The following is a 16,526-nucleotide window of genomic DNA, read 5'->3' as shown; positions in this document are numbered from 1 at the left end:
ATTCATTTTAATAATTTACAAATCAATTTCACACAAGAAAGGATCAAACGAGCAGTGAGAAAACGGAGAGGTGGAATGTAACGCAAATAATTGCAAAGGAATTGGATTAAACTGAAAATATACACATATTTTAGTTTACTCTGACAAGAACTTATGTGGTGAAGCGTCCCGAAACTATGGAAATCCCAAAAGGAAAAGGAAAATAAGGTATTTAAAAATGACAAGTGCTACATGTAATAGTTATAAGACATCTGTACGTTATTCCTCCCACAGTGTTATGTGTTTCCCAATAATCAAAGGTTATTGCAAAGTTGTAGACGTGAACGTACAACTGCAGTTTAATGAGCTTTGGTTGCACTGGTTCATCTCAGGCATTCAAAGCAACATGGCACATTTTTGAAAAGCCTGTAGTATTCCTCTTGAATCTGCAATGATAGAACATAATAGAATAGTATATTTAATATTTAATGTCCCTGTTCTTAATTTCTATTCAGTGTAGCACATTATTAAAGTGAATTCCACATGGAGTTGACCATTTCTAAAAACAAGTGATAGCCTAAAGCTAGGGTAGTGAGGTCTGGGACCCTTAGGCATCCTTGGTAGGCTTCCTGGGGGTCCTCAGCAAAATGAGGAATAGTTTAACCTCACTGTAATGTGATTCAATAAAAACGGATACAGTGCAGAAAAGCCCAGAAAATTTAAAAAAAAATTAAAAAAATAGAAAATTAGAGAAACAACAACAGCAAACAAATAAATAAACTTAAAAATTAGCCAAGAATATTTCAAAGAATTAAAAGAAAATTAATTATTTAGATGATATATTTAAACGTCAAATCAGTGATGGGGAATTGACATCATATTTCTTTCTTGTTTAATTGCTTGTGATAGGCGTCTGATGCAGCCTGCATTTAATACTGAACACAAACCAGAATATCTCTTGATAGAAGTGTCCATAGGGGGTGAAATCTCTTCAAATGAGGGCATGCAGCTGATTAAAAGTCAACTTGGGGGTCCAGAACATGAAAATGTTTGAAAAACCCTGGCTTAAAGATTAGGATAAGGAGGTTTCAGAAAGTTATTAGCTTGAATCCCTGTAATATCTTTGAAACAAAAAGGAATCGGTAGTGCATTCCATTTCCATTTGTAAACAACCACTGTTGAAGCGCTCTTCAGCAAGGCATTTAACCCCACTGGCCAGAAATAGAGCATGAATGTGTGTGAGCAAAGCAAAAATCAACCTTTCTTGGACAGATAAAAGATGGAAAAAATTCAAATGCGACTCAGGCGCTTACCTTTCTGGACAAGACGCACAGGAAGATGAAGATGAACATGCCCTGGAAGGCGTTGGTGATGGTGAAGAGATAGGCAGTGAGGGTGGTTTCGTTGAGGATGTGCAGCACGCCAAAGGTCCAGGTCGCTCCCAGCACGAAGAGCAAGGCCAGAGCACCGCGGGCACACGACCTGGCGGTTATTATTCAGACTTCAGCGCCGTATGTGTGGATGCAGACAAATAACCTCCACTAATGATGTCATGATGCCATAATAATCTAACATAGTGAACTTCAAATTGATTTCTGGTATTTTTCTGACCTAGTCAACACGAGTACACATAATCCTACCTGATGTTTTCATAATGGCTGATTTCAGGCTTTTTCACAGCGGTATGCCGGTACACTTTGTAGATGATTACTCCAAAAGCCAAGAGATTAACCTGAGTGGAGACAAACATGACAAACAAACATGATCAAATGAATCTTTCTCTTTGAAGCAAGCCCTTTCTGATGAATTCAATTAATGGCTTCATGTTTTTTTTAGGACATGAAAAAAGGCACTTGCTTCAATCTCATCTTATCAGCATTTTTGATCTTACCAGAATGATCAAACATGCAGGCCCAATGAAACTCCATATGAAGTTGTTTTCGGTGCTCAGCCAACACCTACAATACAAAGTGTTATTTAACAAACATGTTTACTGATTACATGGCTCTTTTAAGATTTCCTCGTTACAATAATTCCCTGCTCTCCTGCAAATACACGAAAAGCGCACAGATACAATCCTTGATATGCACTAAATGAGCACGCGCCATCGTAAACAAAGTCAAATCTCTTGTGCTCACACTTTATCAGTGCCGTAATACTTGGAGCCGAGTGTTGCTGAGATGGTCACCACCACCGCTGGGCTCCCGTAGCCGAAGATGTAAAAGTTACGGTGCAGGAAGCCTTTGTTGTAGATGACACCGACCACAATTAAGTACAGATGGATGCCCTCGATGCACATCCAGGCAAAGGCCGCGAGGAAGAAGTAATGCAGCAGCCCCGCGACAACAGAGCAGAAAAGCTGCAGAAACAAAGGGAGAGGGGGAGAGAGGGTGAGAGAGAATGTAAGGATAACCATTTACACCCATTGTATTTTTGTGGTGTGATACATTAATAATGTATTTTCATTTTGGCAATACAGAAATGATCTTAAAAGGCCAATTAAGTCTTACCATGAGCTGAGCTGATTTGAATTGTTCTGAGAGGAGAGGCATTTCGCTCTCAGACTGTGCAACCTCCTGTGTAACTTTACAATACAGGAGGAGAGTTCCTGGCTTCACAATTAATCAAATCCAAAATACATTTTGAACAAATAAATAAAATGATAACAAAACAAGCAAACAAAAAAACAACAACCAACAAATAAATAAAAAGACCTTTCTACTGTAGACAAGAAAGAGAAGAAAAAAGTAAAATATATAAATTTAAAAATTCAAAAAACATCTAAAATACACACAAAAAACAGAAAATATATGAAAAATATTTTTGAAATATTCAAAAGTAGCTACTAAAGTCTATGCTTTGCAACAGAGAAACAATTAATTAATTTATTAATGGAATTTAATGTGTTTTTTTTTATGTGGGTTAAGCTCAGCCGCCTAAACCCACCTTATGGGTGTTCATGTTGATCCCGACCAGGAAGATGAACTCGGCCATGAACAGACTGCAGCACAGGTTCTTGTGGATGGTGGTTCTGGTGCTCTGGATCTCGCTGAAGAACCAGAAGGTGAAGATGCACATGGACAGACAGATGAGGGAGATGATTATCCCCAGCTGCGTGATCCGGGTCAGGATGGTATAGTGAGCCACCAGCTGGGAAGCAAATGGAAATGGAAGTTTCATTGTCAGCCCAAATTGTGGTTTCTTGTGTTACTGCTTGGAATCTCTCAAAGTAAATCATACACACACCACGGTTAGACAGATACTGGACTTTTACTAAAGATCCGATATCAAAGGGGGGCATGGTCCAGTGGTGATATGTATGATGAACGTTCCTGTAAAGTAGCTTGAGGAAACTGCATTACAGAAGCTGAGAATACTATAAATATTCATTATACATCAATTATTCATTATATAACAAATATGTATGATCTATAAGCTCTGTCATAAAAAAATAGACTATCATTTATTATGAAGGGAAAATACTGTATACAGCATGACCTCATCCCTCATCAGCAGTGCCATCAGTAGTCAAGTTGTTAGTTAGTTAGTTAAAATCACAGTGAAATGAAATATGACTTGACTGTCAGCTTGTTAGCTAATTCTCCATGCCAGAATATTCAACTATGGACCAAAAAATGACCAATAATTTACTGAATTGGTTACTTTCTACATTCTGGTAAACAGTGCCTCTTCATTGGTGATGTCATGCTGACCCAGGAGCCAAAAATTTCCAACCCAAAAAAGAGCACATTTTTCAAGACTCACAATCCTTCCATCAAATACAGCTGCCTTTCTTCCCCTAGCTAATCATCCATTGGCTCACAATGGGTGTTACTGTATGTCCCACCCCAACAACCCGTTTCTATGGGAACCACATCAAATGAAGGAAGGAAGAGGCTCTCAAAATGACGTTTCACTCTGACTTTAAACAGAACAAACTAGCATATCGAGCCGACTAACTCTCCTCATCTATGGCTCAGTATTCTGTTTCTGCTGGATGCAACATCAATAAATGAATTATTTTCCTGGGTAACAAAAGAAAACCCAAGGTTTCACCAACAATAAAAGCAGCACAATCCAAATGTGAGGCTATTAAATGTCATTTTAAGCCCCACTGAAAGCACAGCCAATAACAAAGTGTTTTTACAATGTGTGGTTGCTTACATTGGCCCGTCCGGACGACATGAGGATAGCGAAATGTGTGAGGTGGTTGCAGGAGCATGTGGTTGCGGTGCTGTTGACGTGGACTCTCTCACAGCCATCAGTGGCCCAGTGGCCCTGCAGGCTGGCTGGCTCATACTCCCAAAAGGCACACTTGGTCACATCAGCTGTAGTGTCTATGGGCTTCGGGGAATAGGGAATGAAAAAGATGCTGTTATTTTTTGTATGGTACTCATAATACCACACCAGCAGAGGGTCCTAAACTAATCATGCTTTTGTCAAAATTACATCATCCAAAAGCTGAAGGCAAATTATATTTTAAGGTTTTCCGCAAAGCCACTATTGACATTCACACTATCATTTTCCAGACACAAAGTCCTGAAAATGGCACCACTGCAGTACTCATACTCTGTTGTTAGAAAAATAAATTGCAGCTATTAAAATATTAAAATAATTATTACGCTCGGTATAGCTAATTGTTGTTTAACAAAAGCACATCACACAATAACACAGGCATCAAATGAACAAGACCAGGAATTTGGATCAAATTAACTCTTGGCCCACTGGCTCTGTTGTGATGCTGCTGCCATTTTAAAGGCATTTATTTTTAAGGTTTTCACAGCTCAGCATTGTGAGCCATTTAGTCAGTGAGAAAGTCAGTGAGCTACACTCCCTCTGCTGGAGCCTCAAGGGTCCAACAAAAATGCACTTTCATTTCCTTATACATTATCATAATCTTAAATGAAACTATCAGTACATTAACTTTAAGGGTTATTTCTTTCATCATCTGTATAGTGTACATTATTCTTAAGCCATTTCTCACTGCTTTATTGTTGCAATGTAATTGAGAAGTTATATCAGACATAGAGGGGAAAAATCTGAATAAATCAGTGATGTCATTTTTGTAAACAGTTAGACTGAAATACAACTTTATACCAAAGCACAAACTGTGTGAATATATTTTAATTTTACTTTTCTGGGGACTCAGTAATAGTCATCAAGTTATTGCCTGATTCAGATCAGGAATATGAAAGCTATTTCTCGAAACAAAAGAGTGTAAAACAATGGCTTAAAGCCGACAAAGACATCTGTCAGCAGGATATGTGATAGAGTTTTGATGAAGTTTTCAAGATGAACAGGATCCTATTGGTAGCTTCCTTGAGTTACACACACACACACACACACACACACACACACACCAATCAATATGAAGGGCTAAGACTGGTTGGGGGCAGAGAGGTGAAGAAAAAATGTTTGCAGAACATCACTGCTCTCCAAAACATGCCTTGTCCTTGCATGTGATTTATTTTTGTTAATTCAAAAGAAAAATTCTGCTAATTGTGTGAGATCATTATCCATCATGATAATGAATTGGAATAGACTGTTGGTTGTTATAATTATCCATGATGAATTTTTGCTTATTTAAGGAGGTGATAGTATCTTGAATAAGGGAAAATAAGCAAAAGCCACCCGCATCAGAAGACTAAATTCAAAACAAACCTGCAAACCAGGCTGAGTTGTCTAACCCCCGTGCCAGATTGTTCACTACAAGGTAACTGTGGACCTCTGAAGTACCAAAACGTTTGAAGGTACAGAGTAACCGTGCAGGAAAAAAAACAGCAAACAATGAAACGGTGAAAAACAAGTCTCAGCACTCTGTATAATCTTTACCTCATTGTGTCTCAGAGTGAAGGTGACATGGTCAAGTTGGTAAACGTCAGCAGGTTTGACGGCTGCTGCGATGACTTGGGAGTTGACAGTGATTTCCCCTGTTCCTGCGTACCGCGAGTAGTCGGTGACACCTGGGTCGCTGCTCGGCTTCAGGATGTCACCCACGCTGTCATATCGCACAAACACCACTGACACACTTCCTGATGGACAGAAAGTTTTAAAATGACAGTGTCTTTTTTTCCTTTTCCTTTTTTTTAAAAAATCAAACTTTTCCATCTTCCATCAGTTAACTTAGGTGTTTGTTAGTTGGATAAGAGATTTCTGAAGATTAATATGGGAAAATAATAAATGTACATGTTGTGTGTCAGTGTGTAGACTGAGCAACTGTGTGGTGAACATATTAACATGTCAATCTGTTACAATTTTCCCATATCATTTCCCCTTATTTTAACCTATCTTACCATTTCTGCCTTGTTCTGGCCTGGATTTTGGAGTCAGACTTATATGATCTGCTCCCATGGAAACAGACAGCTTAGCTTTCGTCTGATGAACACCAAAGGTGTACAGTTTCAATTCTGTGGATCAGAGAAGAATGATGGCAGCGTGTGAGAATAACAATTATCCAGAACGTCCATATCTTCACCATCAAAGATTGCGATAGCTAGATTGAGAATTTACTATCAGTTTGTCTGTCTGCAAGAGCTCTCTTTGTTGATAATCATCTCACCCAGTTCGGTAGCTTTGATCTCAAGCTCGGCTGGGGTTTTGTAGCTGCTGGCCAAAGCCAGAGTACTTTCCTCAACTGTATGTAGCAGTTTGGTGATGGTATACTCCCTACGCTCTTCTTTGATTCTGCTCCAAGCCACCAGTTCATCTTTCTCCACCAAGTTGTTTACAGCTTTCACAAATTTCTGTCAAAAGAAGACAAGAATGATCATAACAGTGCGCATAGAAAATAGTGCCATGAATTGCTACGTAGGGTTACGTTGATGGGGTTACACTGGCTCACAAGTATTGCCTTTTCAATTAAACACGGAATATGATGCAGGTTCCTCTCCAACCTCAACTACATTAAGAAGTCTATAAACTCGGCAATTTAGCTATTTTCTTTATGGATTTTATTTATTCATTTAATGGTCCAGTAGTGCATTTTGGTCAATTATTTCTTCATTTAAAGCTATTAATTTATCCTCCACTCCCCCTCCACTGAATAGGTGAGGTGAGTCACCCTGCATTAAAGAGCTGCTTATGCAGTGGAGTGGAGACTTTAGTGTCCCATGGTGGTTAAAATGTTGTTTCCACCAAGAATCAAATTCATAGGCAAACGCTGAGTGCTTGTAATGTTTTGGCAGAAAAATAGAAGATAATGCACACTGGTGTAGCATTTTAAGTGTAGTAGAATAGAATGTATGTAGAACGTACCTAGAATAATATATTATTATTTAGTCTCTGAGCAAAGAGCATATTTGATGAATGGTGATTTACAACAACAGGTCAGGCAAAAGCTGCATAATACTAAGAATGGTAAACAGAGATTACAGTCAGAGTTGAGTTGATGACAGAGGGTTTATCCTTCTCTCTGACACCCAGCATCGATGTGGACCGAGACAAGGCCTCGACGTATGCGATGACCTCCACTGAGGTGAGGTCACCCGATGTCTGCTTGGTGATCTCCCCGAGTAGACTCTGGGGCTCTGTAAGGTTGCTCATCTTTAAATAAAAGAGAGAGTGAAATGAATCCCGCCCCATCCTTTTTATCTAACTTGTATTTAATCAGGCATGCCACTCACAAGGTCAAATGGGATAATGCAACACGAGGAAAGGCACAAGGAGAAACTGAAGATAAATTCAATTCCAATAAGAAAGCCTTTCTACAGAGGAGCAAAATCTGGATTATGACATATTCAGAAAATGTTAACATATAAAAAAAGGAGTTATGAATCAAGGTACAAGTAGACCTTAGTGTTCCTTGTTTGATCCAATAATGTGAAATGACCAAACTCTGACTGCTATGTTTGTCACCACTAGCAACTGAAGTTTCCTGTCAAGTTTAGTTTAATTGTCACCAATAGAGGGCAGTGTCATCATGTCTATTTTCCCCATATTTGGCTGCATTATTGAAGAGGGGTACTCACATATTCAAGTGTTTTGTTGACAGTCTGTGTGATGCACCCAGTGGTGTCATGGCAGTATTTTTGGGGATGCTCTGGAAAACAATAATTACCAAAAGTGTGTCTTTGATTAGTGAACTGTTCCCGTCGTGTGCTGTCTGAATTCCACCGAACGTGTGCAGCGCACAGCCGAACATGTCACATCATTCTCTTTGTCATTAAGGCTGCTTGAAACATCAGAAAATTTAACATTGCACCATTTACCTGATGCATTGCATCATGGGTTCTCCAGAAAGCTTTAAACTGGCTGATGCAGCCAATTTAAAGAGAAAGAAATTTGAAAAGAAAAAAAAGATAAAGACTGTGTGTGTGTGTGTGTGCATGCATGATTTTGCATGTTTGTCTGTGTGTGTGTGCTTGTTCAAGTATGTGTGTATGTGTGTGCACCCCTGCGCTTTTACATCCATACACCCACCTTTACATCTTACACCGCTCTGTGGATGAAAGCTCTTCAAGCCTGAAGTTGGGAAGAAATCGCGTTGGCAGGTGCAATTGAAAGATCCATTTGTATTATGGCAGTTGGAGTTTGGCCCACAGATCTGTCCATTCTTGCATTCATCAATATCTTTAAAAAAAAAAGAAGAAAAAAAAAAGATTAACATGAAAAGTTGAGTTCCAGGGGATGAAGATCACCATATGAAAAGAGTGACACCCGCTCTTCCACACTGACTGATAACTAGAAAAAAAAAAATCTCTGTAATATAACTTTTTCAAACTTTTTCATGGTGACTTTCATCAAGCCGCACGCACTCAATTGAAGCAATTTTGCCGTAAGGACCCTGATATGAAACAATGTTTTGGTTTGTGTGAAGTTTTAAATTGTGTCATGCCATAACACTGAAATATAATGTAGATTGAAAGTAATTGGATTAAAACATAATGCTAAAATACTCACTCATACATTTTTATTGTAGCAATGTGTAGTGAATTATAGTCAAATTAAATTATGTCTCTGTGCTGAGGACCCTCTGGAAGCACCTCGAGGGTCCCTGGAGGTTCCCACTTTGACCACGGACTTAACTTAAAATTGCTCTGTAACTTTTTGTAAGCCCCACACAAAATTATGACACCTTTACTTGAAAAAATCATGACTATATCCACAATATGTCAATTATATGATCACCCCATGGCAAGGATTTTTTGTTCAGGCAGACTTTACACATGCATTCAAAGTGGCACCATGTGGTAGTGCATTGTCAATACAATTTTAGCAGACTCATATGAAATACAGTTTATCCGGTGTGTTGGTCTGTCTAATAAAGAAATTCAGCAACAGTTGAGACTGTGGAAACAAACACCAAATTCCAAAGCCATAAAGCAACAGGAACATGTCATTCTTGTTTATCTTTTGCAGAATATAAAATAAAAGGAGGTCCATGTTACATCTCACTGGAAAAAGCTCTTTGTCGTGATGTATGTGTCCTGGCCCTAACAACGGCATTGTTTAAACACACCTCGGATGGGAACCCGTTTTCAGGACAGGGTTTTCCTCCCAAGATTGAGATACACCCAAAGCTGTTTTTTAACAGCTCAAACTTCAGATACAGCAAAAATTAGCTTCTTCTCCAAGTGCCTTCTCTGCCTGACTATTTAATGTCGTGTTTCCACTGGCCCCACGCAGGTTTCAGTTCACTGTGCAAAAGTTTAAAAAGCACGCTGGAGAACTTTGAAATGTGCACAAGGCCACCAAGCTCTGCACTTCGCTGAGCCCACACTTCATTCGACACAAAGACAGCGTGATACTATCTGTTCATACACAGCAAAACCCATTGGAAATAAAGAAGTTTGGAGCATGGGGGTGAAGCTATGTCATCTTATCTGAAGGGCCCTTCAATGCATAGTGTTTTAGTGTGTATTTAGAGATTATTTAATTTCCACAGTGCAACAAATGAGACTTAAACAAATAAAACCCCTGATGAGAAGTCTCCACCACCTCTGCAATGTATTTTACATAGCGTGCCACTGAATTTTATGGAACATCTGATTAATTGCTTTACAGCACAAAAGCAAATTGCTTTATTGTGCAACAATGGAAAAGGGGCTGCTGTTCTACTGCTGCAAAAGCTTTTGTAGTGTGTCACAGAGAAGGAATGTAGTGAAAGGCTGAGGGAAAAATCATTTCCAATGTGTTTATCTCTATGAGTGAAAGAGAAAACAAACACATGCAGCAACCAGGCAAAGGGACACTAGGATTAGACTGACAATACCTCTGTGTGCTATCTCAAGCCATCTCAATATGTTTGTGCACCAGTATCATGAAAACACATTTCTGTGCAAAATAAAATGACAGTAATTCTGATATTACCAGTGCATTCAGTGCCATCATTTGGCTGGAACTTGGCTGGTCCTGTTGATTTGTATCCAGAGACACATGTACAGTAGTAGCTGCCCTCTGTGTTAGTGCAGTTCCCCTTGTCCCCGCAGATATTAGTCACATTCTGGCATTCGTTGTCATCTGTGGTGAGAAGGGGATAGAAAGTAAACTGGGTTAGTTGCTTCCAAGAAAAAAAATTCTTAAAGTAGGCTTCAAATCCTGCTGGCCTATTTGGAAACCTGCTATTTTGGAGGTAAGGCTGTATCACTTGAGTCCACTCTTGGTGCTTATTTCTCCAGCTGAGATCACATTTTCGCAAACTGATCTTATATCAGGCTTAGCCTGGCATGTGGTCATCTCTGTAGTGTCTCGGATATTTTCAGATATTTTTGTTTTAGGTCTGGTGTGTCTGCTTGAAACTGACACAAACAACCTCATAATTATGTGAAAAAATGGCTTTTTGAAGGACCATGCTGATATTTTTGGAATGAAATTCTTGATAGCTGATATTTTACTGTGTTATTCTAAGTCTGTGAGTCTGACAAGCGGCAGGCCAGAAAAGTACAAGTATTAAGTGGAAAAAAATGGACTTTGTGGACTGTTTTTATGTAGCCACATTTAGGGATGAGCCTCCGTTACATCAGCAGTGGACTACCAGCATGAACTAATGTAATACAATAGTCTAACCCTACATGATTATGGTCTTCTGAAAACTATTCCAGAGTGTCTGATGAATAAAAGTTTATGGAAAATTCAGTATTGCTCCTATTGAATTTACCAAGTTCTTGTTTTTCCAACAATCATGACCTTAACTTGATGCTATCCCACTATCATACATCATTATCAATCTGTGTTCGTGCAGCTATTTAAAGGAATTTGTTTTTAGTGTAACCACTTTCCTCCAACATAACTCATAGTTCTTCAATTAGTGATGTTCTGCATTACCTAAGGCGCCTGTTATTTTTAACATGGCTGAACTTGTTGCATCTAGCTGTTTAGTGTAGGTGAAAAGCTCATCACACTAGTTCAAAGGGGGGGACAAAGGCAGGGTGCTAGGGTGGGCAATGGCCTCCTAGATGAATCGGATTGTAATTTGTCAATTTCATCTGGGTCATGTGGGAAATATAACACTTTTTCTTAAACTGTAATTGACCAGTTTGGGTGGTAACCTATTAAAAGCTTAGGTCAAAGGAGCAAAAGGTTTTTTCTGCCATACCTGCAACATAGCCATTTTGTGACAGGATGGTGAAATTTCTCAGCTAGTAAAGAGTATAAGAATATAGCTCTAACTTTGCCAATTTGTACATTTGCCAAAACAAAACAAAACAAAACAAAAACTGTGTTTTGGGAGTGGGCGGGATCATTGCTAGACTGCATTCATTCTATAGCTGCTTGTTGGGGTAAAACCATGCAGAAATACACTGCTTTTTTCCACCCTGTCTACTCTCCCTCCTATACTTATGCTAATTTACTCTCCCTGCGCTCGGTGACTTATTCTCATGACAAAAACCCGGTATACATGGATTTTCAATGAGAAAACAGCCTCAGCACACACTGAAGAGCACCAGTGAGTCAGTGCCTATGGTGCACCAGGGTTCACATCGCCCATGTTAGGCTCTCAGGAGGTGAGCGGGGAGCGGGGAGGGGGAGAGCGGGGAGCTGGCTGCCCTTCCGGCCCCGGTGCCTGTGATGCTCCGTGCGCTCTGTCACAGCAGCATCCGGTACTCTGTGTCCTGCTGCTAAAGAGGTGCAGGCTGCTGATCAGAGGAGGTCTTGCACCGGCTTCCAGTCAGCTGGAGCAGGCCAGCAAATGAATCCCTCTTTTGAAATGTTAATACCATGTATTCATTTTTATCTGTTTTTTTTTTTTTTTTTGCTGGTGAATTATTAATTACATCAAGCATACAACAGTGGCACCGAGAAACAGGCTCTCAAATTGTGCCGCAGGTGACTTTAATTGCAAATAGCCTCTGCATCTATCTATCTATCTATCTATCTATCTATCTATCTATCTATCGTTTTACTATTTCAAAACCCCTTTTTCAATTTATTTATTTGTTTTTTTAATGTATGTAAGGCTGACAGCTGTTTCTTTTGCGCCCCGGCCCAGGAACCAACGGTTAACACGAGCTACAAGCTACGTGGATAACGGTAGTTTAGCAAATTTATAAACGCCAAAGAGGACAAATAAAAAGTTTAGCAAAGAGCACGGCCGTGGCTAAGTCAGGATATCTCACTGTACAGATGTTGAACGTCAGTGCTAAATGGTAAGCTTAGGGGGAAAAAACCCTTGCCTCTATGACTCTGAGGGACTTGACAGCAAAACAAGTGTTTACCTCCGATGGAAGCTAGTAGCCTTATTAGCCTAGCTAAATAAATAAATAAACAAATAAATCTGCAATGCAGCTCCATTGTAGCTGTGCCGTGCACAACACCGGAAATCTCTGTGTGAGGCCAAGTTACTGTAAACGAAACTAAAACAAACAAAACAAACCAAACAATAGCTTAATTACCCCTATGCTCTCAGACACTTCAGTCAACTAGTCCTGACATGACCGACTGTCACACAGACACCAGACTCAGGACTTCACTGCTGGCTGACATGCTGATGAGCTTGGCTAACTGGCTAATGCACCAATGTACGGAGCTCCTCTGTAGACAATGAAGGGGGCACATATTTATTTATACACGAAAAAAAAAACATTGTTTATGTCGTTCAATTCTTTATTTAGCTGAGTAATTTACAGTTTAAATTCCCCTTGTGAACCACACATTGTGTAATCGTTACTGAAAAAATTGCACAGCCCATCACTTGTACTTCAGTCCAGTCTCTATAGAATAGCTACAGGCAATAGTGAAAAGACATGACTATTTTAATCCTCAGTTTTCCTGTCTCTGGCTGAAGGAGAGGTTTGTTCATGTTCTCAGTACACTGTGCTTAATATTTAGGAATTCATAACTTTGACTCCTCTTTGCCCCCGGTCTTGATTTGAACTGGATGAAGCTCACTTGTGGTCTTGTCTTTGACTCCACTTAGTCTAGATTACAGCCTTGCTTAGCTGCTCTTTTGTGTTTTGTGGTTTGTGTTGAGCTCTTGTTTGATTTGTTGAAAATGAATTTACTTAATATGTATTTTTTTTTGTTTGTTTGTTTTTAATTTTCCTACCCAGGTTTACCAGGCACTAAGTGTGGACTATTTTCTGTGGATGCTGCTCTGAGCCCCCTCCATGGTTTTCAAGGTCACCAGATAATTTTAGAAGCTGCTGTTCAAGCTTAATTTTTAAATGCAGCCTCTTTCTCTGGATTTCATCTGTGTTGGACGTGACCTGGTAAGAATTTCCACTGTTGTGTTCATTTGTGCAGATATGATGGACACATCAGTCTTCCTCCCCACTGTACCTTGTGCACAAAGGCTGTCCGGGAAGGGATATCCTCTGCTCCCACAATGGGATGTGACAATATTCAAAAGGGAAATAGCTCTATGACATTCCAGACCCCTGAACTGGCATTGTTGCACAAACACAGCACCTACAGGTATTTCATAATGTGCTTTGATGTCTTCTTTTTTACATCAAGTATGTTATAGATAGCTGTGTGCTTTGGGAGTGGACTGGTTAGAAACAAAATCATGGCTATATTAAAAACAATATTACTGATTGATGAGCTTTCGCTGCTTTCTTTTAATTGATTCCCAGGCCTCTGTCAGTTGCAATGAAAATACAGGACTGTTTTTTAAAAAAAAAAAATATTATGTAACTTTTTTCATAGCAGATCAATGCTAAAGTGCAAAAGTGGCAGTGCAACTTGAACTAATTTAAGGCACAGTCTTTAAATTTAAAAAATGAATCACTTAATTTAATGAGTTTATGCATCAAGTGAACATAATTTACATCAAATGATGCTAATTACTGTAAAATCTGCTGCCTGTATACTGTAGGAATTCCATTAACCTGAACTTAATTGTGCCTTTTTGTTTGGAAATCATTGACTGTGCTGTTTATATTACTCACATTTTGATTTACACTTGGCCCTTGAAATATGTAAACCCTGCCATGATTAGGATCAGGTCAGGAAATAAGAAAAGTTCCAGGAATTCTAGGAAAAACCAGCCCAGAAGCATAACAAGAGTAACAATGCTGACTGAAAGGCAAAGCTGGCCATTAAAAACGTAACAGAGCTGTATCATGGAGATAAAGTTTTTTTTTGTTTTAACATCACAATGCTCCCCCTGTGATTAACATAGAGGTCTGGAGCCAACTAATTGTTAATGAATAGAAAAATTACAAGCTCCACACCACCACAGCTGGTCTTACTAAAACAAACCATGTCTGAAAAAGGCTGTGTTAGACAAGGACACAGAAAGTTTATAATATTTTTTGCTTAAAGTTAACCATAAGGCATGTACATTTTAAATTGTCCGAAATAAATTAATGAGCTGGGTAACATGAGCCAGAAGCAAAGTGAGGAAGAAAAAAATATATAATGTAGGTTTCTTGTAAATGATGCTCCTTTTCCTTCGACAAAATTTTTTCTGCAATATTTTGACAGTCAAGGTACTTAATCCTCTACTATTTCTGTGAACTAACAGATGAAGCAGCTGTGTTACGTGTTACACCTCATGTTCAGAACATCATCTGAGGAGATTGGGTGAAGTTAACATTTTGAAAAATGAAACAAACAGCGCAACAGTTTGTGTTGATCGAATAGAAAGTTATAACTGGAAGTCATTTGATTTGAATACCTTGTTTTCATGAATTTAAAGGAGCTCCAGCACATCTACTGCCTGAGTTATTTGCCTGCATCCTAATTAACAACCGTGTACCCAAAGCCTGCTGTTGAAAGAGTGCACATGTGGACAAATTGTCCACTCACTGCTGCTTGTTTCTGCTGCTGGAGAGAAGTTTGCTCAAGTTTTCCTGAAATAAACTGCCTCTGAGGCACTCTCAGCTGGCTGTGCTCTTACATCACTTAAAATACTGTGTAATATATACTGTAGATGTCTATGTATGTTTAAGAATGTATATTCACCGTTGCAAAATGTTGTTCCATCTCCCGTATATCCATGTTTACAGAAGCAGCCGTTGTTTGATCCATTCAGGGCCTTGCATGTTGCAAGTTGATGGCATGAATCACAAATGTCAGAGAAGCTGCATGGGTCCATCAGACTGGAGAGCCATGCTGCGTGGACACAAGTACAGACTCCATTACAAACACAGACTGTGCAAGGTAAGTTTAACTTATACCATGTGCTGGAAACCTTCTGCCAGAAGATTTTGTAATACCATTACCGTATGCATTATTAGCACGGATGGCCCCAGCGGGAATTGAACTCCTACCTCTGGCAGTGTCAGTAACACACTCTACTACTGAACTCGACAGGGAATAGATTCCCTAGTGGGGATCGTGTTAGTGACATGATCCATTGAGCTACACAGGACCAAGTTTAGAATACAGCTCATCTATAAATACAAAAGTCTCATTGTAAGTGACGGATGATAACATTAATTACTTTGAAATGAAACCGTATACAAAGCACAACTGTCGTGTCACAAATAGCCAAAAAACGCTGCATTTAACCTGAAAACCCCACAAAAGTATATACATGTACAACTGCCTCCATATGAGAGAAGTGTTACAGCTTGGCCTGCTGTCTGAGAGACTGACGGATAAGCTCACTTACCTGTCAAAAGTACAAGTTTCATTGGGGACTTGAGCAAAGACTCCATACTTGCGCTGGGTCAGGACTTTACTTTTAGCAGAGACTGTGGGGGGCTGGCTGGTGACGTCGTCCATTTCCTTGCATCAGCTTTCCTGTTTCCCTAAACCTGGCCCTTCCTGTCGTGATCTTTAATCAGCTTACACAAACATGCAGCACCGTCCCATCACCAGCCACAGCACCCAAAACACTCACAACCAACACACTGTTTCTTCAATTGGCTCTGAATATCACCAAATATAAATGGAGTGTAAGCAGAGTTTCTTTTTTTTCGTCATTTTATGTAGTGTTGTTGGCACTGTGGCTCCGGTGGCCATTTTGAATGATCCCATGCCATTGTTCCCAGCTCAACATGTACAGTAGGCTATGTAAACACAGGTCAAAACAACACCAACGGACCTCACTGAAGGACGACCCCCTCCCTTCCTCAAAGACTGTACACAAATTTGCACGCATTCCAGTGCTGTGTGTGTCCCTCATTGACCATCTCAGCATTCCTCAAACAGAGCGCTCC

At 39.6% G+C, this 16,526-nt stretch overlaps 1 protein-coding gene and 1 long non-coding RNA gene across 3 annotated transcripts in view; one reads left to right on the top strand and one right to left on the bottom strand.

Annotated features, from left to right (window-relative positions):
* adgrl4 (adhesion G protein-coupled receptor L4) lies at window positions 1-16,046 on the bottom strand. 2 transcript variants are annotated; one of them, XM_030048841.1, is made up of 16 exons: window positions 15,977-16,046; window positions 15,325-15,474; window positions 10,288-10,437; window positions 8,398-8,547; window positions 7,947-8,017; window positions 7,351-7,521; window positions 6,539-6,722; window positions 6,273-6,386; window positions 5,812-6,011; window positions 4,144-4,323; window positions 2,926-3,129; window positions 2,118-2,338; window positions 1,871-1,937; window positions 1,620-1,711; window positions 1,293-1,461; window positions 1-425 (listed from the first exon to the last, which is right to left on the bottom strand). In XM_030048841.1, exons 1-16 carry the CDS (start codon window positions 16,020-16,022, stop codon window positions 363-365), a joined length of 2,232 nt encoding a protein of 743 aa, XP_029904701.1. In that variant the 5' UTR covers window positions 16,023-16,046; the 3' UTR covers window positions 1-362. The 2 variants fall into 2 exon arrangements, with proteins under 2 accessions (XP_029904701.1, XP_029904700.1); XM_030048840.1 differs by lacking the exons at window positions 15,325-15,474; window positions 15,977-16,046 and adding an exon at window positions 12,633-12,774.
* LOC115357426 (uncharacterized) overlaps window positions 12,428-16,526 on the top strand; it is a 78,317-nt gene continuing 74,218 nt past the window's right edge. Inside the window, exons 1-3 of the long non-coding RNA XR_003928109.1 lie at window positions 12,428-12,563; window positions 13,467-13,625; window positions 15,369-15,522. This is a non-coding gene — a long non-coding RNA (uncharacterized LOC115357426). The remainder of the gene's footprint in view (window positions 12,564-13,466; window positions 13,626-15,368; window positions 15,523-16,526) is intronic.

The sequence above is a fragment of the Myripristis murdjan genome, chromosome 4, assembly GCF_902150065.1.
Source record: "Myripristis murdjan chromosome 4, fMyrMur1.1, whole genome shotgun sequence".
In the NCBI taxonomy this organism is placed as follows: Eukaryota; Metazoa; Chordata; class Actinopteri; order Holocentriformes; family Holocentridae; genus Myripristis; species Myripristis murdjan.
Note: the sequence above shows the minus strand (reverse complement) of the source record. Positions and strands in the feature narration are given on the sequence as shown.

Bases quoted from the DNA above. Each gene is read 5' to 3' on its own strand.
- adgrl4 (XM_030048841.1), bottom strand. From the start codon at position 16,022: ATGGAGTCTTTGCTCAAGTCCCCAATGAAACTTGTACTTTTGACAG. The intron at 10,438-15,324 runs GTGAATATACAT...TTCTCACCACAG, and splicing joins TGGAACAACATTTTGCAACG to ATGACAACGAATGCCAGAAT. The intron at 4,324-5,811 runs GTAAAGATTATA...TATTCCCCGAAG, and splicing joins TCACTCTGAGACACAATGAG to CCCATAGACACTACAGCTGA.